Source organism: Salmo trutta, chromosome 29 (assembly GCF_901001165.1).
Source record: "Salmo trutta chromosome 29, fSalTru1.1, whole genome shotgun sequence".
Lineage (NCBI taxonomy): Eukaryota > Metazoa > Chordata > Actinopteri > Salmoniformes > Salmonidae > Salmo > Salmo trutta.
The window spans coordinates 27,687,821-27,709,652 of NC_042985.1; the positions used below are offsets into that span (position 1 = coordinate 27,687,821).

Consider the following 21,832-nt stretch of genomic DNA (forward strand, 5'->3'; position numbering starts at 1 on the left):
GGCTTGAGGCCCAAACCACTAAGCATGCAAACTCTAATTTAACTCCCATCTGATGCTCATAATATCTTCCTCTCTTTGACTTTTCCATTCCCACACTAGTCTGGATCTGCTGGACAAGGTCAGACCATTCCCTCACCTCACATCCTCCCTGCTCCCCGTCCTAAAATCTCTTCATCACTACTTTGTCCAGAAATCACCCTTTCTACATTTTTACCCCCTCATACATATTCTCCATCCACCTCTTCCTCCTCTTCCTGTCTACTTCGACATCAGGTATAAATAACCACATCCATGTCTGTGTTTCAGCATGCCAAATCAAATCAAATGATATTTTTCACATGCGCAGAATACAACAGGTGTAGACCTTACAGTGAAATGCTTGCTGTGTCCCTGTCGTTGTGTGTCATGCTAAAACCTCTGTGATCATTCAATATTCATCATGCAGAGATATTGCATGTCTTTAATCTATAGCACTATAACTGAGTTGACGTCAAAATGGAATGTAGTGTTCTTGAGTTGAGACGAAGCAGGTTGGGGCTTGGTTAATAGGACAGTAGAGTGCCATGGAATACCAGGTACTGTAGGCCATCAAACAGAGCATGCCAACTATCATTTAACCTATCTGATTCTCAAAGTCTCTCTTTTAAAAGTCCTCTCCCTCTTTGATTTTCCATTCCCATTCCCACCCTAGCCTGGATCTGCTGAACAGACCATTCCCTCTCCTCCCATCCTCCCTGCTCCCACTCCTAAAGTCACTTCCCTCCTTTGTCCAGAAATCACCCTTTCTACCTTCTCACTCCCTCAAACCGTTTTTTCATCCTCATCCATTCTACTCCAACTCAAGGTGAAAACAAGCACATCCATTTCTCACCATCTGTCTGTCATGATGAAACCCGTATCCCCTAATGTCAGAGCAAACATTATGCTACTGTTTTGATGCACTAACCTATCCCTTATCTGTCACTGAACTGTTCAACTACGTTTTCTTCTCTGTTTCCTCTAATTCCTTCATTCTTCATGGAAAACCAAAGACCAGTCAATCTGGGCCACTAGATATGCAGCTTTGTAAGAAAGAAACGCTAAGAGATCCCTTGAATGAGTCACATGTGGTGAGTGCCTCTTGTGTGCCTCCAAACCATAGCACTATTTATGGCCACATCATTTCTATATGCAGAGCCTGCTACCTCTCAGAGAAACACAAAATGAAATGCTGTCTGTTTGATTTTAAACATGATGTAATCTGGTTAATTATATATATTTTAGAAGTATATATTTGTTTAACTTCTAATCTGATTTGAATGTAACTTACAGTTGTAGTTATTAACATCACAGTCATGTTGCTGTTTCAGTGTCACAGCAGTGGCTCCACATATGTATCCCAACAACAACGCACTGCAATACTCCAACCAAAGCCAGAACCTGGTTTTAATAACGTCAAACAGGTATTTTGCCCCCAGCGCCACATGCCTGCTAAAGTAACTTGTACTATCCTCTAAATCCCAAAGGACACGTGTAGACACAAAGGTCTTGCATTTGAGATGTTTTTTAGCAATCCTGGGGCCTCTCATGCTAAGGTTGAATATATTTTTGTGGTGCTGCACTTTGTGGGTTAGACTGCCCCTCCCTGTCCACAGATTTCTGATCATTTTGAGCCAGTGCCGTGCAGTCAGTGCAATCTGAAGCATCCAGACAGGCTCACTAGCTAACCATAATGAGAAAACATTCCCTCCTCTTCTGTGGCCGTACTTTTGAGCTGAGACTCTTATTTTGATGAAAGAACTTTACTAATTTCCCCAACAGCGGCCTTAGTCAGAGAACAAAGTAGTCAAAACTATCTATCTATCTATCTATCTATCTATCTATCTATCTATCTATCTATCTATCTATCTATCTATCTATCTATCTATCTATCTATCTATCTATCTATCTATCTATCTATCTATCTATCTATCTATCTATCTATCTGTCTGTCTGTCTGTCTGTCTATCTATACGATGTGGACTATCACTTTTGCTTTCATCATTCTGACCTTTATTCTTACTCTCTTTCTCTCTTCCTCCCTGTCTTCCTCCTGTCTTTTCCTCCTTGCTGCATGTCAGCGGACAGTGGGGAAGGTGTCTCTGGCTATAGCAGCCAGGGCTGAGACGCTGGTCACCCTCTATGAGACTGACCACAGGCCTAAAGCCTCCTCCCCCTGTTCACCCCCAGCCTCTCCGCCTCTGTCTCCGGTAAGCATGTCTGGCTGAGCATGCAGCCACTCAGACTGTACCAGCCTTGAACAACAGCCCTTATCTAGGTGAAGAACATAGACTATGTCCCAGGCCCTGGCTCTGAGTCAGATGAAGAGAGATTGTGTAAAATAAGGATTGGGATGATTATTCTTTGCAGGACTCTATGACTCATTATGCTTTGTGAACTAAAGGCCAAACTTGGCCATAAGGCCTTTTAGGGTCAAAGTTGTGGAATCTGACACAAGTGCATCACTCCCTCATTATCGTCATTTTCTGGGCTGACAACGTTTGTAGTACTGTCTGTCTCTCTGTTCTGTTTCCCAGGGTTCCTTGCGGAGGGAGTTCCCCGGGTCTGGTGACAAGTGTCACTCCTGTCAGAAGCGCGTGTACGTGGTGGAGAGGATCAGTGCTGAGGGACTTTATTTCCACAGGGAGTGCTTTTGCTGTGACACCTGTGGCTCCGTCCTGCGCCAGGGAGGCCATGCCTTCGACTCTGAGCAGGGTATGTGTTTCCCAACACTAAGGTTTAGATGTTCGCTTACTGTCAATCAATCAATCAGCCAATCAATCAATCTATCAAATCAGCAGTTGTAACAAAGTGCTATACAGATACCAAGCCTAAAACCCCAAAGAGCAAGCAATGCAGATGTAGTGGCACGGTGGCTAGGAAAAAACTCCCTAGAAAGGCAGGAGCCTAGGAAGAAACCTAGAGAGGAACCAGGCAAGGAACCAGGCTCTGAGGGGTGGCCAGTCCTCTTCTGTCTGTGCCGGGTAGAGATAATGAACTGTTTATTTGCCAATTTTTCTAAATCCTCCTTTGATCATGTTCAATTAGGCAAGTTATACTGCAAGCTGCACTTCACACACCGTAAAAATGGAATGAACCATCGGAGGACATTCAATTCACATCTGGTAATTGTTCTGGATCATTCAATCATCCACTTGCCATTGTCATTTTGATGTTAATTTGTGAGACATCTTTGTGACTAAATGGGTCTCTCCCTCAGGGTCAGAATGGAGTCGAGGTTCAGGAGGGACCAGGGAGACAGACTCCCGACTGTGACACAACAGAAGGCCTGCAGAGCCAGTCACCAGGTACCTTCAGCTCCCGCCTGAGGAAAAGCCTGAGCTGGCCCCTGAGTGTGACTCGGGCTGTGTGTGACTCCCCCCGCCTCCTGTCTCGCTGGGTACATGGTACGGCCCAGGCTGTGGGCCTCCACTTTAGAGCCAATGCGCAGGACTATGTCTTCCTGTATGAGCTGCTGAGCCTGGGAGTGCCCCTGCTGTTCATGCTCCAGGAGGTGCTGCTGCAGATGTACTCTGAAACCGGGCCTGTCTCCCAGTCCATCCAGCCCCTACTGCTGTGGCTGGAGGAACACCTAGGCCACAGGCTCATGTAGAGGCCCACCAGGGAGGGAAGCCTAATCCTAACCCTATCCCTAACCCTCGTGCAATAGGGTCTGAAGCCTGGCCGAACATTAACTGGCGTAGCTTGCATTTGTGACATGTCATATGATGGCAAGCTACCATTTGACCATGTGTACAAGCACCTTCTTAATATTTTCTCACAGAATATGTAGCTGTGAGTGCATTAGATCTAGTCCTACACCAACCAAAGAACAAATGACATTTCCCAAGCAGTAGCTTGGTTTGTGATACGTGTGATGTTTTCATGAACATTACATTTTTCTTTATGATGAGGGGTAATGTGCTGTACATGGTTTCATGGTGGTCTAAATCATTTACGGTATGTGGTTGATATGACTGCTGAAATCATCCAATCTATATTGCTCTAGAGTTGAGTCTTTCAACAACTGGCTGTCAAATTTGAGCCAGTTAATACATGGCTTAACTCAGGTTATGACAGAGTTTTTGTGTGGAAAAAGTAATCTAATTGAAAAGACTGACTTGAAGCACTTTAACTTGGGGAGCTGCCTTGACCTGTGGCTCATGCCTGATGAATGGTGTGGGAGTTAATGGCTGCCTAATGGCTGTCCAGGCCTTGGATAATGACTAGTGCTGACGCTGCACGTTTACTAAACCCTGCTGAACTCACAGGTCGGGGTCGGGGGCCAATGTGGATCTGTGCTCGACAAGGTTTTCTTATCTTTTTTTCAATTTCAATATTGTTTGACACAAATGAAAATGTTTATGTTTTTATTGTAAGATCTCGTATGACACCATGACCGTAGTGTACTTTCGCTACACATTATAATAACTTTTATTGCTTTATTTTATGGCCCAGTGCCTCCAGTATTTTTGTGCGTTGTCCGTTGTACTTAAAAAGGGGAAGAGGTTTCATGGCCATGGGCTTCGGTTTACTACTCCAGTTCATGGACTGTTTAATGCTTACTCATTGCTGCCACCTGTTGGTGAAACAGATGCAAGGCCAAATTCAATTTACTGTATGATGAGGTGGAATAAGAGACAATCTTCTAAAGAGTTGTTGTATGTTTGTAATAGAGGAGGTTTTTCTTCATTTTTGTTATTTTGTACAGGTCTATTTCACTTCAATATGTTTTTCATAATTTTAAGAATATTGCTGAAAGGAATTGTTCAGAAGGACTGAATCTGACATGATAACACAGGCTATGTTTGAATGCTGTGGTGTGTATGTGCTTGCCACTAATCTCACTGTTAATAACCATGTTAAGTATGATAGCAGGATCTCAGCTTTACTACCAATACAAATTCCAAAGATACAGTTGGTGCACTTTAAAAATGAGAAGTGTTTTCAGCCCTAACCAGAAGTTACATCATTCATGCAGTACACTGTACAGTGCTAAATTGCATGTTGTTGAACAGCACAATCTCATGTTATCTAACAATTACAATGTTTCTATGCATTTTAACTGGATTTCATCCTTCCTCTGATTTTTGTCTGTATTCTAACCTACTATATTTCCTTCCTTTCATTTCTATTCTTGTTCACTTGAAGTCTATTTTCAACTTTCTGATGATGAGCCTCCTGATTGGTTAGGAGACATGCCGTTCTGAAGGTGATCACCTGCATGGTCACATGGTTTTGTGAATAATGTTTTGGAGTGGATGCTTTGTTAGATTAGTCCCAGTTACTGTCCGCATTTCCACACACAAGTAAAAAATGCTTCTAACCCCTGTGTTTGAGCTACAGACAGCAGTTTTTAGCATTGGATTTTTCTATTTTGTCTGCATCAGGCGATATTAGATCCCAAAAACGGTTCTTCTCACAAAAATGTCTAATCTACAAACTATTATGACCGTACTATGAAAGGCTGAGACTCTCACAAACACGTACATGTAATCTGGTCTGCTCTATAACGCTCATATGCCAATCAAGAGTTGTTAGGAGGTAAGGTGTTCTTCTTCGTAGATCATAGGAAATCTCAGGACATAGTGTCTATAAACTCACATAGTTGCCGTCACAAACTCCATACTCCACACAGTTGTCACTGACTAGTTGGATATTCATTTCCCACTAAGCAAATTTACAATTGTAATTATTATAAATTCATTTTTAAATCAGCTTTTTTGGGGGCTGGACCTTGTTTTTTTTATTGACCTTTGTCAATAAAACTCATGAATGCAACTGTTTATGTCAAATGTTATGTTCTACTTGTAGCCCTGGTTGTCCTGAAAATAAAATGGTAAAACACTTCAATGTGAGGCTAAATATGTGGGAATCCCTGGAACCTATGAAGTTATTAAACTACTCATGTCTGTGTCCTGCACCCCCAGCAGAACCATAACTACAGCACACACTTGTTATAGGTTGAAACACATCATAATACCATGATGTTCAAAGTCACACCTTCTAAGAGACTGTCAGTGTCTGCATGCATAACAAGGAAACTGTGGTGTTTGGACTGCTTTGGTCTTCCCAAGTGCATGTTGAAAGATTGACAGACAGCTTTCTGTCATGTAAAGGCATGCCACTTTTTCTCCCATCTTTTGCCATCTTTCTTTCTCTCTTCCAGAAGCTGTCACCCAGGATAACTTTTTCTTGACCCACACAAACAAAGGGAATGAATCTCCCAACAGGTTCATAACTCATGTTGTCTTAAATGAATACATTGAATAATGTTTTATGGGACTTCAAATGCAGCCTGCTTTTCTCGTGGAGATTCTGTGTTGCTTTATGTATGACCTAAAGCAACAAATGTAAATACATTACCTGATTGATTTGTCATCTTGATCCAGTTTACTGTCATTCTTTCATAATATCAGAATGTTGTTCTCCCCATGGTTTGATATGGCACATAGAATAGTACAAATAGGTCAATGAGTCAAGCCGTTCAGCATCACATAGTATACAGGCTCAGTATTCAAAGTAAACCCTAAACATGAACTCCTCTTTAAGAGCATCTCTCCTATATTTAGTCTACTTACCATGTCTACTTACCAGACTTACCATGTCTGGTTAAAATGTTTTATTGTCACATACAGTACACAGGATAGGTGCAGTGAAATGTGTTGTGTTACAGGGTCAGTCAGTCATAGTAGTACAGCACCCCTGGAGCAAATTAGGGTTAAGTGCCTTGCTCAAGGGCACTTCGACAGACTTTTCACCTTGTCGGCTCGGGTATACGAACCAGAGACTTTCGCTTACTGGCCCAACGCTCTAACCTCTACGCTACATGCCACCCCACACCACTAGAATACCTTTTTTTTTAAGCATCTACTTTAGAATTTGAAGTGTTTTTTTTATTGTGTGTACTGTTTATAAAGAATACAATTATTTCAAAGGAAACATACAATCAATGTATTATACCTGCTGCCAAAGCATGTGTCCCTGGCTATATTATCATCAGTATCCAATACCTTCCATTAGCTTTGCTTTTAAGGGGAAAGCTTGATTTAATGTAATCCCAACAGAGGTACATACTATTGAAGCACTCTTTTTTCTAGTATCATCCACTTGTCCCTTCAACCTATCACCATGGAAACCAAAAAAAACTTCAGCCAACAATTTTGCAAGCCCTGATGATGCTGCTTGTAAAAATGTCTGTTTCCCTGAGTCCTCAGAGCCTCTCACACAAACATTAGAGGGAGATGTTCTAAACCAAACTTCAACTTTAAGCATACTGTTGACCTGCTACATCTGCTAGACCGAGGCTGGATGGGCCTGGACATTTTGTTCAGAAACGTTGCATCACACAGTGTGACGGACCAATGGTGTGTGTGCTGTGATGTAATCAAAGCTACTGGGGTCAGCAGGTTATGCCTCACTCCCTCCTCCAGTACAGCAGAGATCAGGGAGAAGCTGAGGAAATGTGACCCCTAAAAACATAGAAAGGTCTACAGAAGGCCACGTGTTTCTTGACTAAATAATAATGGAGGTTTGTAAAAGCAATGTATTCAGTGAGATAAAACATGACACATACAGGTATGTGTCTCTTTGGTGTTGTATAAAAGTAGATATTTTATTTTATTAATCTGCTGCCTTCAGAACATTCAACCCTTAGCATAGATTTGAGATTGTCAATTGAGAAATGCCAACCGTTTTACCTCAGCCATTGGAGCTATCAAGTCAAGGGTGAATGTGCATAGCTGACATTATTTAGTAATTGAGTGATCAACAGGACAGAATATAATAAATGATTTGTAAAAAATGAAAAAATCTCTTTATGCAAGCGGGATCCAGGGGCAAGCTTCAAATTTTTAAGTGGCATTTGAGCTATTTAATGTCTCCAGAAATTACAGAACAATTACTTGCAAAGGGAAATTACACTCAACTGAAGTGGCACACTCTCTTGACAGTCAATTAGAGTTGACCGCCTTGACATGGCATTTTCTATTCAGCAGCCGTGCTTTGGAAATCACTGCCTTATAGTAATATGCAACTGGTTAAGGGACTGAGAACTGTTTTTCCTATCTGACCTGGATGAGACTAACTTTGAGCCTCTGATGCCACCCACTGGCGGAATCACTGTTTCCAATAACAGTGGGATATGGCTCCACTTTCTACTCTGACTCACACCTTCCCCTCAGCCTGATCCCTGATCTATGTCACTGTCCCAGGAGAGGGAGGCTGATGAGACATTAATATATAGTGCCTGTATGTGCGTGTATGTATGTTTGCCTGTGTCTCTCACTCTCCCCTACTTTGTCTCTCCTCTGCCACTATACCGCATGTCTGCCTCTGTCTGTGAAGGTCTCCCTCTCTTGTCTCCACCTTTTCCTTTTCCTGTTGTACCTCTTGCCCCTTCCTTCCTGCTCTGTCATCACCTGTTGCTGTGCAGCTCTGCTACGTAATAGCAATACCCTCTGGACTCCAGTTCTCACAGTAACTATTGTGATCTCAATTCTGGGAAAATAAACTAAATGAGGTTATCTAAGTTATTAACTGATCCCTTATGAGTAATTTACGGGTTGGCGACTACCATCTACTACAGCTCATAACAGTGTAATTGAATGATTCTATCCTACTGATTCTATTTCATGTCCTCTAACATGTCATTGGAACAGGTAACCACTAGAAAGCACTGTTGTTTAGAAAGAGGCTTATATCAAGAGATCATGGAAATGACCCAAAAATGCCTCTATGTAATCGTCTAATATGTGGGTTCAGGCATTGGCCAGCATAAACATGTTTAAAAGAACCAAGGCCTACAGCATACCAATAGAATCTGAACACTTTCTTTCTCTTTCTCTCTCCAACTTTCTCACTTGTTCAGCTCACTGAACCAGTTAAACCATCAGCTTCAGGCAGGTTTATGTTGGTATCGCAATATGCATGGTGGCTGATTTGATATCTCTCCTATCAGACCACACTGGCTGCTCCATGCTTAATGTCATTTACAACAGGATGAAATCTTGCCTGAATAATCGTATTGCTCAAGGGAGGGTCTGTTTGATCCCCAGTGTTCGGCTCCCATTATATGGCTCACCTCTCTATTGTAAGATAAGGCAGCTTGGTGACAAACAGGCCAAGTTTTACAGGACAGACTGCATTATCTTCCCAATGGAAAGGTTAAGGTGCTCTGAATACCACGACCATCAGTCACATCTCAATCTGACAAACAATGTGACCGTGTGCCAACCTGTCAGATCCAACATGTGACCAATACTGACACAGATTCTAATGAAATCAGTTCAATGAAATTAAAAAGTTCAGTTTCTATTTTGGGAACTTGCTGAATAGCTAGCTATCAGTTGTGATAACCACTTCTATTAATTTGTTTCATACATTTTGTATAACCACACCTCTTGACGTCAGTTATTTAACATGGAACAGATGCCTGGGCAAGTGGAGGTACCAGATGCTATATAATACAGTACCTAAGGGTTATCTGCCTATTAACTGGCTAGTGATATTAAATTAAATTACCAGCTGAGAACAAATCATGCAAAGTCATTTAGACTCGGCACACACTCCTTGCTTACGTAATTGAAGAGAACAGAGACGCAGTTTAAAAGCATTTAGCCCAACCAAACTGCACAGATGATCTCTTTGGCATTGGATTACTTGTCTGTCACGGACACAGCATTTAATGCCTGGAGATAAAATTGGTGAGAGCTGGGGTTAATTGAGACCAGTTATGAAGGGCAAGTCAAGTATCACAGTGATAACTCAAGTCTGTTTTGATGTGTGCACATGTGTTTGTGTGTGTCACCGCTGCATCTGAGGAGCCCTCTGCCTGTGAACCTGACAGTCCTTAACCTGGTCACCGTTCTGAAATAACAGCAGTGCATCAGTCAAAATGCATGTTGTTAATTCAGTAAGTTATGATCAGCGTGTTCTGGGAGTCCACCTGCGAGCCGCACTCATGACCTAAGGTCTCAGATGAGACAGTAATTCATGGTGTAGGGTGACTGGGTGCATGGCCCTGGATGGTGGATAGAGAGGTGGGACTCCAGTGAGAGGAAAGGGAGCGTTTTATAATTGTGTTCTTTGTTATTCTTTGTGTCTGTGGAGATGACCACAGCGGGGAGTTTAGGAGGCACAGAGGAGGCCGGATGCTGAGGTCGAGGGGATGTGGAGGTATAAGGAGGAGGGCTGTGGGCTCATGCCTCCCACTCCTCTTTAACGTGCTCCTCATGCCTCACACCACAGCAGGATCCTTCAGCACGGGGGAAAATCTAACAGAGCTGACACGGCCATGGGGGAACACATGCACTCACAAATAATCATACAAGCCCTATCAAAGATCTCTCTCATTAATTGTATCTAGTCTAAAGAGTTACATTCCCACCTCCGCATGTGATCAACACAACAGAAGCTGCAGGGACATGTTGAATGTGATTTCAGAAGCGTATCTCTAACAGCAGAGCAAAGACCGATACGAGGTTTCAGTCATGCAAAATATGTGAAGTGGCCCTGCTCTTACCCCTCACTGTCTTTCACAGAACTGAGTATGGCACAGCAAGGGGCATGGGTAGAATGCTGGTGTAAAATGGAATCCACCGCAGAGGTCACTGTTCGTTGTTGTATCTGCCTGTCCTCTCTGCTCATCCCCGTGGACTGCAATGTGACTGTGGATTGACCCTGAGAGCATTTCATATTTTCATGTAAATGCCCTTATCTTAAATGGAGAAAAAAAACTGTCGTTCACACAGGTTATATAATAACAATGATTAGCATTAAAAAAGAATAGCAATCTGAGGCTGAAATTGCAATGAAATTACAGAAGCTGTGAGCGGCAATGAAAATAGAACGCTGTGGAGAGGATAAATAAATACAATTCACAATTTCATTTTCTTAGCACTTTCCAAATCATTCCCTTAAATGAAACAAGACAAATGTTCCCATCGGCAAAAAACACATTGTTACAGTAAATGTATCTCAGAAGAGTAATATCTACATGTGTTAATTATAAACCATGTTTCAGGAGAAATACTGTATGTAGGACTCTATTCCTTTTGCTGTATGACTCCTGATGGCAGAAGAAAAATCTATAAGTTGGAAAGCATGCTCTTAGTCATATCAGTTGAGTGCTAATACGAGTCAATTTGATTATGTAATTCTTAAAGCCTGCCTTAAAACAAGCTTCTATGAGCATATCTGTCCATCTCTTGTCATATAACAGAACGTCAGTCTAGTGAGAAATGCATTTGAAAGCTTGGTCAGATGGGTCAAACTCAATGTTGGAGCTCTTGGGTGAAGTGGCCCCAGACGTCCTGACCAGAGGGGCTCCTCACTGTCTGCACCAGGGCCATGCCACAGATAGTCCAACAGTACTGCATGGGAAATGTCTCCTCTAATGACAGCCCAGGGCAAGGCCAGGGCCATTGTGCATTTTGTTTACATGGCTTTGTTCACATAATTGTATCAGAGAGGGCAAAAGGGCTACACTGGCTGCACAATAGGCCTTTTGTTAACCCAAAGTTTTTCATAAAACTAGACAGCAAGAGTATGTTACTACTAACGTAAAAACAACACACAAAAATGTATTCATTATCATCTGCATATTTGATTACATCCCAAGATGTTGGAGGTAAATAATGTGGCAGAAATGTGTAGGCTTGTGTTGTCAAGTAGAGGCTTGAATGTCATTGCTTTCCTAACAGCTCCCACTTGCCTGGTCAGCTGTGCTAGCTAGACCAAGTTCACCAGATCATTAGCAGAACGAGGTAAATAAGCGTTCCTGTATTGATCTGGCTGAACACTGATTGAGTCCGTTGCCTTGTCTTACCCATTCTCCCCCACTAAGGATGGGGGTTCCTTGAACAAGTTTATTACACTCCATGTTAGGACTGCAGAACAAGTGTGCTGTATATCATTGGTGATATTTCCTATATTGGCCTTGTTCTAGCAACATGGAAACTCATGTTTACCAAAAGTAAAAGAAAACTGATGGAGAATTATATTGCTGAAAGTAATTACATCTGGATAGCGGGAAAATACGTTTGATAATTTCGTTGGACTTAATTTTCCTACGAATAGAATCGAAAACCCTCTTGATTCTTTTATATTATCGGCTCATGCTTCACTATACCGTTATTTCTCATAGCTGGACATAGGCTACCTTATTTTTCCATATCCATAAAAAGTGGGTGGGAACGGGATGTGTACGGGAATCAAATAACAGGGAGAAGTCGGATGGCTGCGCAAATACTTGGAATTCCGGTTCCGTCGTTGTCTATTCCGTAAACTTTGACAAGCAGAAAGTTGTGTTTCTATGATAGTCTACAACAGTCTCAATAGCTTGAATATCCAGTAAAAACTGGAAATGGCTTCTTCGCCACAGAAATCACCTTCTTCTCCCAAATCTCCGACTCCAAAATCACCACCTTCAAGAAAAAAAGATGACTCTTTCCTCGGAAAACTTGGGGGAACTTTGGCCAGAAGAAAAAAGGCAAAAGAAGGTTAGTTCATTAGGCTATATTTTGATTATTATTAAGGCATCTACATAAAAAGGTTGACGTCACGAAAGCTAAATTAAAAAAATAAAAATACGATTCCTGTTGAACAGTAAGCTACATTTGGCTATCTGCTATAAATAGCCACATTCCACAGTTTTTTTTCTTCAGAATGAATAATTTTGTTGAATAGATTAATGACCGTTTTTGCGTGAAAACAAGTTAAGAAACGTTGCTATATGGTGCTTTCAAGACAACTGGGAACTCGGGAAAAAAAACTAGGTCAAATCATAACGTATGTGATCTTCATGTCGGAAAGTCGGGGCTCTAGAAAGATGCCCGAGTTCCCGACTTTGAATTCTGAGGTGGATGAAAAAAAAAACATTCTCAGTTGGAGCTCGTTCCCAGTTGTCTTGAACACACTGAAGATTGAAGTCGGAGATTTCTGAGTTAACAGTTGTTTTGAACGCGGCAATAGTATAGGCCCACTAGTAATTGCTGAGGTGTGTCTATTTCCATGACGTCATTTTGTTATTACGTCAACGGGGATGGTGATTGAAAGGCCCTCTTCATGTTTGATGTCTGAATCGATCATCAAATAACTGTGATAATAATTTGGATGATTTTGTTTTTGGTGAGGGGGACAGGATCTGTTTGAGTTGTATTACATTGTGTTTGTCCAAGCCATAGCAGAAGAAGGCTGTGTGTGTCTGTGTTTACAGTACACATGGCTGAGCTACTGCCATGTAAGGATAAGAGGCTGCTGATATTCCATCACAGATGTGTTCACCAAGGAATGAGGAAAAAGTCACATGCTCTCTCCAGCACAACCACTTCCTGAGTTCAGACCAGAGGCTGCCAAGGCTTTCATAGTTTCACATTTATTTAAATCATACCTTCAATTAGGTATTAATTAGACAAGCACTTGAGTTTTCGTTTAATATTTTTGGTAAATGAGCAAGCATCAAGTATGATTAAATGTCTGAAGCGCTATTATTGTTTATAATGTTTCTTGGAAGACACTTTGACCCATTTTTATTCATTACATTTGAAGCGTATCTTTTGATAAAGACATGCCCTATATATACTCCTGAGGGGCATGTGAAAGTGAGTGTGCAGCTGAGCCCCATTCACCAAAATACTGAACAAATACCGTAAAACCTGGTCCTGTAGGGGTCTGTTCTATGGAGGGCCTCTCCACTGCCATGACAGCAACATACAGTATTTCAATTATATGAGCGTTATTGTAAACCATGTTGTGTCTCTGCCTGTGAACCGAGGAGCAGTCCTTTCAGATCAGAGAGACGGAGACAGACAGAGAGGTTTACATTATCCAGATGATGCTTTTGCGTTGGTTAAACAATTTGTTGAAGAACCAAATGGATGCAGCTCTTTTAGTGTGAGGAAGGGGGAAGGTGTCTCTGTGGGTTAGGCCTGAACAGCAGAGGGAGATCTTGGTGTTGATTACTAACAGGATGTTGACATCTCCAGGGGGCGCTTTCTCTGTTTGGGAGGAAACTGAAGAAAAAAAAACAATCGTAGTTTGTTCTGCAGGCTTTTATCACATTATGTTATGCAGCTCTGCATCAGTGCTATAGTGATCTTACTGACATATCAACTGGTCCGGACAGGAACTAGCAGTGCTGGCACCATGGCCAGACAGAGTGGTCAGGTTGTCACATCACCTGTGTGAATTCCCCACATGTGCCAATTTGCACGACGACAGGCGAGGTAAGTGAAATGATCAGGGAAGGAGGCGGATGCTCAGGATAGCAGCGTGAGACCGAGCCTAGATCTATGAACGCCTAGCAACTGGAGGGAGAGGATGGCCTTGTCCTGTGTGGGGCGATGTGTCTCAGAGAGAAAGCTTTTTTTCAAAGAGATAATGGCTATCAGCATGGTCTGAGGTATCAGAGCAACTGACCATGAATGCTTAGTTAATAGACATACACTCTCTTACATCTCCTCCAATTTACGGTAATAGTGTGATTGGCTCATTCTGGGAATCTCCCCATGTAGTATTATCACTGGCTACAATGAGGCGCTTCATCTTATTGATCAAAGCTAGACTGAGCTCTCTCTCTCCTGGCTAACCCGAACGTGACCAAAGATAACCGGTTATAATTAGAGACATGCGTTGTGAGCCAACTCTTCCTGGTAAGACCAATGTGCCATAATACTGACAACCTGGCATGAAGAGCACAGCTTAACCTGAAGAAAAGAGCCCTAAATTGGGTGGAATGAGTGTAGAGGACAACCTTAGGTGAGTGGAGGAAAGACTCACTCGCTCTGTTATTTGTGTACATGTGAGCTTTACTGCTGAGATGATGAGGGCCGATGTTGTGTGTTCCTGATGCTATTTGACTTGCCCTCCGATTTTCTCTGCTGGACACATTTTTTGTGCCTATTAACTCAATGGAGGTCTCAGCACAGTTGTATAATAATTAGCCTGTCACACATTGAGTCAGGCCACTAAAGGTCTCTGCTTCTCTGCTTTTGCAGTGTCTGAGCTCCAGGAGGAGGGCATGAATGCCATCAACCTGCCGCTCAGCCCCATCCCCTTTGAGCTGGACCCAGAGGACACCATGCTGGGTAAGGCCTCCATCTTCACTCCTGCAGTGTATCGCATGCCCACACACACAGACACACACACGCACACACATGCTCTCTCAAATCAAATCAAATGTTATTTGTCACATGCGCCGAATACAACAAGTGTAGACCTTAGTGTGAAATGCTTACTTACAAGCCCTTAACCACCATTGCAGTTCAAGAAGAGTTAAGAATATATTTACCAAATAAACTCAAGTAAAAAATACAAAGTAACACAATAACATAACGAGGCTATATACAGGGAGTACCGGTACCGAGTCAGTGTGCGGGGGTACAGGTTAGTTGAGGTAATTTTTACAGCAGTCTTATGGCTTGAGGGTAGAAGCTGGTAAGTAGGCGTTTGGTCCTAGACTTGGCGCTCCGGTACCGCTTGCCGTGCGGTAGCAGAGAAAACAGTCTATGACTTGGGTGACTGGAGTCTCTGACAATTTTATGGGCTTTCCTCTGACACCGCCTATTATATAGGTCCTGGATGGCAGGAAGCTTGGCCCCAGTGATGTACTGGGCTGTACGCACTACCCTCTGTAGCGCCTTACGATCAGATGCCGAGAAGTTGCCATACCAGGTGGTGATGCAACCGGTCAGGATGCTCTCAATGGTGCAGCTGTAGATCTTTTTGAGGATCTGGGGACCCATGCCAAATCTTTTCAGTCTCCTGAGGGGGAAAAGGTTTTGTTGTGTCTTCTTCACGACTGTCTTGGTGTGTTTGGACCATGATAGTTCGTAGCTGATGTGGACACCAAGGAACTTGAAACTCTCGAGCTGCTCCACTACAGCCCTGTCGATGTTAATGGGGGCCTGTTCGGACCTCCTTTTCCTGTAGTCCACGATCAGCTCCTTTGTCTTGCTCACATTGAGGGAGAGGTTGTTGTCCTGGCACCACACTGCCAGTTCTCTGACCTCCTCCCTATAGGCCATCTTCATCGTTGTGTCGTCATTAAACTCTCGTGCTCTTTCTCATTGTCTATATTCTAAGTGTGTGTGTGTGTGTGTGTGTATGTGTGGTTCTAGAGGAGAATGAGGTCCGCACCATGGTTGACCCTAACTCCAGAAATGACCCCAAACTGCAAGAACTGATGAAGGTGTGAGATATAAAATGACTGCCGTATGTCACAATCAAAGCATTGGAAAGCAATATTGTGTGCCTTGTGAATGTACAATTTGTATGTGCCTGTTAAATTCCATATAATGTTTTGTATGCAGGTACTCATAGACTGGATCAATGATGTGCTGGTGGGGGAGAGAATCATTGTCAAAGACCTGGCTGAGGACCTCTACGATGGGCAGGTTCTGCAGAAACTCTTTGGTAAAGTATTTCATTCCCTCCAAAACATCCCTTCTATGCTTGCAATGCAGCACATTATCCTCTGGTATTTGTCTGATTCCAATTGGATTTGATGGTCCTCCCTGTGTTCTCGTTGTATGTGACAATAAAACATATTTATTTATTTTTGTATTACAGAGAAGCTGGAGGGTGAGAGGCTGAATGTGGCTGAGGTGACCCAGTCTGAGATAGCCCAGAAGCAGAAGCTGCAGACAGTTCTGGAGAAGATCAACGACACTCTGAAGGTCTCAATCAGAAACATCAAATGGACCATTGACTGTAGGTGACATGTTTCACAGAGCGCTGTTTCATTCGAATCCCTGGTATTCTATTAATTTGTTAATGGTTTTTTGGAATGTTTTTGATCAAAATTATTATTATGCCAATGGTGTGTGTAAAAGACAATGTAAAGGTGAAGTAATAAGGTCGTTATTTTTTTACCCTGCTTGTTTGGTCATTTTGTTGGGTGACAGAGAGGCACAGAGAAAGTTCACATTGGACTAATCTGCACCCTGCTGACCCTCTGACATTATGACCATAGAAGTAATCCCTGTCTCAAGTGGTGGTAGGTCACGGTACTCAGCAGGTCAACGAAAAAAACGTCCTTTTTCAATTAGATTTTTTGCCATGTTTATTTTTTAAGAATATGCTGAAACCATGTTTTTTTTCCCATTGGTTTATTATTCTTTGGTGTATTGCAACCTTCTAATTCTCTTAAATTGCAGTTGAATTTTCTTTTTATCCTTTGTAGATTATCTAAAAGCACTTGAGGAAATCAATAGGATTGTTTCTGACTGTGATCAAAGGACAGCTAATCCCTTTGTTTTTCACTCATATCCTCCCATACAGGTTCTCTAAATAGTAAATGTAATATTTTTGTGGTAAATTATCATGTTTGGAATTCCATCTTTCAAGAAGCTATAATTTGCAGCTCGAGGTATCAGTCACATGAATCGCTTTGACACTACAGACAGCAAGAATGGAATGGGTTGTTACAGTTTTCTAACAAAGGCACATTACTTCTACCCCAAAGACACAAGTTCAGTTTGTACATGACACTGAGTTCATCGTTTTGTGTTTGACCTTTGTTTAACTTTCAACTTGGCATTGTGAAAGCTGAGAGTCACCTATCTTGATAATTGTGAAAAATATAATTTCTTCTTATCTAAACCCTGCTCCAGTGCACCAGCGTGTGCATCATCTGTTTAATGACAATGCCCAGTGGATGTACTAAAACATTCCTCTCATTCCTTTCCTATGTTCTCCCCTAGCTGTCCATGCTAAAAGCATCGTGGCCATTCTCCATTTATTGGTGGCGCTGTCTCAGCACTGCCGCGCCCCCATCCGCCTACCTGATCATGTGTCCATTCAAGTTGTGGTTGTACAGGTATAGTCCTTTCCTGATACATTTTGTACTATGAAAAGGGAAACCCTGAAAAAAAGTGACATTTTTGTCAAATGTCATAATTGTCTGTTTTTCCCCACAGAAACGGGAGGGGATCCTGCAGTCTCGCCAGGTTCAGGAAGAGATCACAGGGAACACAGAGTATGTCTTCACTGTCATCCTTTTTAACTAACTATGTACAGATGTCTGGATGAAACTACCCAACTTGTCCTGTCTTCCACAAAGCCTTTATCAGACCCTCAGGGTATGAAGAGAAAATGTTGGAAAATTGTTTAGAGGCAGCCAAGAAAATGAAGGCCAATGTTTAAGGAAAGAAGGCCTTAGAAACTTGTCAGTGAAGATTATGTTAATTGTATCATTTGCTTTCCATATTCGAAGTTAATGGAGGTATAAGTATGAGGGACGAGAACCGAACACAATCATGTACTCTGCCTTGGAAAGGTCATTCAAAACAAGGTGATTATAGGGCGAATCACATGTCTGTAAATATCTGTTTACAAATTAGTCAGCAAATGAGTCCGCTGGGCATTGAAGCAGTTGGAACAATTGAGGGACTGATGAAGGGAATGAAACGGCCTCTCCCGGTCTCGCGTTAAAGTGGAAAGACAATGCGGACACGCCAACTCCTTGGGGGGTTGATATGGACAGTTGGAGCCCCATGCTGATGGGCAGATTTAGTGAGGGGAGGGGGGTTCGGGGGTTCTGCTCCTGCCAGCCACACCACTGCTTTATGGAGCTGCAGCTGATTAATAGTGGTCCAACGGGTGCAAATCAGCTCTGGAGATAAGAGGGAGGGGGCCCTGGGCTGTTGTCCTGCGAGGGGCAGCAGCTGCTGAAGCATGTCTCTGCTGGGGAAGATTGGACTGTGAAGACAAGCCACTGCCTCCCGGGCACATGTCCACCAGGCAGGCCCACCACACAGCGTTTGATCGGACCGTTCCTGGGATGGAACCACAACGCAAATCTCTTTGTTTGTCTTCCTGCCTGGCCTTCTTGATTAGACCATCTGCATTCAGTTAATATTTTCCACTTTAAACAAAGTCCTAGTTAATTTCTTCTTCTCATTTGAACTTGTCTGTTTCGTCTAATGTCTTTCTCCAGCGCTGTGATTACACAGTACGATACCAGTGCTGAAATACTTTGTTCTCTTCTCTTGCAGGGCTCTATCAGGAAGACATGGTAAGCATTTTCACTTTGTTCTAATGAAAGAAAAAATGTGTCATATTACCATGCATTCATTTTAGTTAATTAGCCATTACATTATTACTCTTTTATTACTTCTCTGTTACTAAAATGAACATTCTGTTATTGTAATCATTTAACCTCCATTCAATTTCAGAGCGAGATGCGTTTGACACCTTGTTTGACCATGCACCAGACAAGCTGAATGTGGTGAAAAAGGCAAGTCTCCATCCTAATTCGAAAAATCGAAGGTATTCATTGTTTGTGTAACATTTAAATTGACTGAATACTTGCCCTTCTTGCAGACTCTGATCACCTTTGTGAACAAGCACTTGAACAAGTTGAATCTGGAGGTGTCTGAATTGGACACACAGGTGAGATTACTTAGTTTCCCTTTTAATATACCTGGTTATGAACATGGTCATTATTAGTATGTTTTTCTACCTGTCATGCAGTTTGCTGATGGCGTGTACCTGGTGTTGCTTATGGGACTGCTTGAGGGCTACTTTGTTCCTCTCTTCAACTTCTTCCTAACGCCAGAGCATTTTGACCAAAAGGTAGGCTACATTGTAAATCGGACTAATTTTCATCTCTTACAAATAGTTTACAGTGAGCTGCTTGCTGGGCTGGCAGGGCTCATGCTGGATCTCTTTTCCCATATAGGTGCACAATGTGGCTTTCTCCTTTGAGCTGATGCAAGATGGCGGCCTGGAGAAACCCAAGCCACGGGCAGAGGGTGGGTGACTTCATTCTGTACACATACATTGTTTCTGAAAGAAAGATATGTGACAGCAGAATTTCAACATTTTGTCTTACGGGATAAAAAAAAAGGCTATATTTTTCCCATTGGGCAGTATTGACACAACACTCTATATATAATCAGAGCATGCCTTCTAATCATAACAACCAAGAGGGAGCGCACATATTTCCATTTTAGTCATTCAGCAGACACTCTTATACAAAGTGAATTATAGGCACTACTTTGCTCAAGCGCAAATCAACAGATTTTTCACCTAGTCGGTCGGCTTGGGGAATCGAACCAGCAACCTTCCAGTTACTGGCCCAATGCTTTTAACCGCCAGGCTACCTGCCGCCCTATTTGATGTGGGATTACTTTTTACCCCTGGGTATTACTATGTGACCGTTGTGTTAATTGAACTGAGGCCTGTAATAGTTTTAATGGTACGGTCAAGCACCTGTGAGTGGCACATGATGGCTGTAACATTAAGTGTTCCCCTTTAGCTTTGATTTAAAGGTGGTTGCATGCCAAATTATAGCAGTAGGCCTACTTAAAGCACACTGCAATCAAAACAGCTTCATGGAAGCATCTGTTTTTATTATGTATTTCCTCATAGAGTAGATGAAAGAGGCCAGTTGTGCCTCACTGGATGTAATGGGCTAATGTAGATTTTATAGTTGGTGTGTCTTAAGTATACAGTAGCTAGCAACAGGAGCTGGTTCCAGTTACTGGAGATGTTTGAAGAAGGTATCATATAGCATGTAAATCGTAGCTCTGAATCTGGGTAATTTTAGATTATTTTCTTGTAAATGTTTCCCAGACTAAAGTCTGCCTTTGGTTTTTATGATCTTTTGGCAGATATTGTGAACTGTGACCTGAAGTCTACGCTGAGGGTACTCTACAACCTCTTCACCAAATACAGAAATGTGGAATAAAGATGGGAACTTCACCGTTCATTCAGTTATATCGACGTATCTATCAAGCAAATGCCCTGTTTAGATATATATTTCAGGGCAAACACGATGCATCTAATAGGGAGAGCACACCTGTGTTAGCTTTGTCCTGCTGAAGGCTTACTAAAACACAAGTACAGCACAGTATGTTGTAAAGTATTTGGATATGAAAAGACATATATTTCAGTATTATTGAAGGTTAACTTAATGAATTATTGAATATGCCGTCGTATTGTTGAGTCATTGCCATGTTGAATTGCTCTTACTAGAGGTCGACCGATTATGATTTTACCGCCGATACCGATTATTGGAGGACCCAAAAAAGCCGGTGCCGATTAATCGGCCGATTTAAACAAAAAATGAATTTTATTTATTTTTAATAATGACAATTACAACAATACTGAATGAACACTTATTTTAACTTAATATAATACATCAATAAAATCAATTTAGCCTCAAATAAATAATGAAACATGTTCAATTTGGTTTAAATAATGCAAAAACAAAGTGTTGGAGAAGAAAGTAAAAGTGCAATATGTGCCATGTAAGAAAGCTAACGTTTAAGTGCCTTGCTCAGAACATGGGAACATATGAAAGCTGGTGGTTCCTTTTAACATGAGTCTTCAATATTCCCAGGTAAGACGTTTTAGGTTGTAGTTATTATAGGAATTATAGGACTATTTCTCTCTATACGATTTGTATTTCATATACCTTTGACTATTGGATGTTCTTATAGGCACTTTAGTATTGCCAGTGTAACAGTATAGCTTCCGTCCATCTCCTCGCTCCTACCTGGGCTCGAACCAGGAACACATCGACAACAGCCACCCTCGAATCAGCGTTACCCATATAGAGCAAGGGAAACAACTACTCCAAGTGTCAGAGCGAGTGATGTTTGAAACGCTATTAGCGGGCACCCGCTAACTAGCTAGCCATTTCACATCGGTTACACCAGCCTAATCTTGGGAGTTGATAGGCTTCAAGTCATAAACAGCGCAATGCATCGCGAAGAGCTGCTGGCAAAACGCACAAAAGTGCTGTTTGAATGAATGCTTACGAGCCTGCTGGTGCCTACCATCGCTCAGTCAGACTGCTCTATCAAAT

General features: G+C 42.1%; 2 protein-coding genes across 12 annotated transcripts in view; both read left to right on the top strand.

The window, feature by feature from the left end:
- mical2a (microtubule associated monooxygenase, calponin and LIM domain containing 2a) overlaps positions 1-6,405 on the top strand; it is a 45,141-nt gene extending 38,736 nt beyond the window's left edge. For 3 of the 11 annotated variants that reach the window (XM_029721561.1, XM_029721564.1, XM_029721566.1), the window contains 8 exons: positions 100-273; positions 692-844; positions 1,032-1,109; positions 1,350-1,442; positions 2,100-2,228; positions 2,556-2,733; positions 3,067-3,143; positions 3,239-6,405. In XM_029721561.1, coding sequence (XP_029577421.1) covers positions 100-273; positions 692-844; positions 1,032-1,109; positions 1,350-1,442; positions 2,100-2,228; positions 2,556-2,733; positions 3,067-3,143; positions 3,239-3,631 — 1,275 coding nt within the window. In that variant the 3' untranslated portion in view covers positions 3,632-6,405. The remainder of the gene's footprint in view (positions 1-99; positions 274-691; positions 845-1,031; positions 1,110-1,349; positions 1,443-2,099; positions 2,229-2,555; positions 2,734-3,066; positions 3,144-3,238) is intronic. The other 8 variants (XM_029721570.1, XM_029721571.1, XM_029721565.1 and 5 more) reach the window with 7 other exon arrangements.
- A 5,801-nt stretch (positions 6,406-12,206) lies between these two features.
- On the top strand, positions 12,207-21,052 carry parvab (parvin, alpha b). The gene is made up of 13 exons (XM_029721573.1): positions 12,207-12,518; positions 15,015-15,104; positions 16,137-16,207; positions 16,329-16,431; positions 16,588-16,728; positions 17,721-17,836; positions 17,937-17,995; positions 19,014-19,033; positions 19,194-19,255; positions 19,342-19,410; positions 19,492-19,593; positions 19,700-19,772; positions 20,634-21,052. The coding sequence occupies exons 1-13, from the start codon at positions 12,383-12,385 to the stop codon at positions 20,708-20,710; spliced, it is 1,119 nt and encodes a 372-aa protein (XP_029577433.1). The 5' UTR covers positions 12,207-12,382; the 3' UTR covers positions 20,711-21,052.
- Positions 21,053-21,832: the final 780 nt, after the last annotated feature.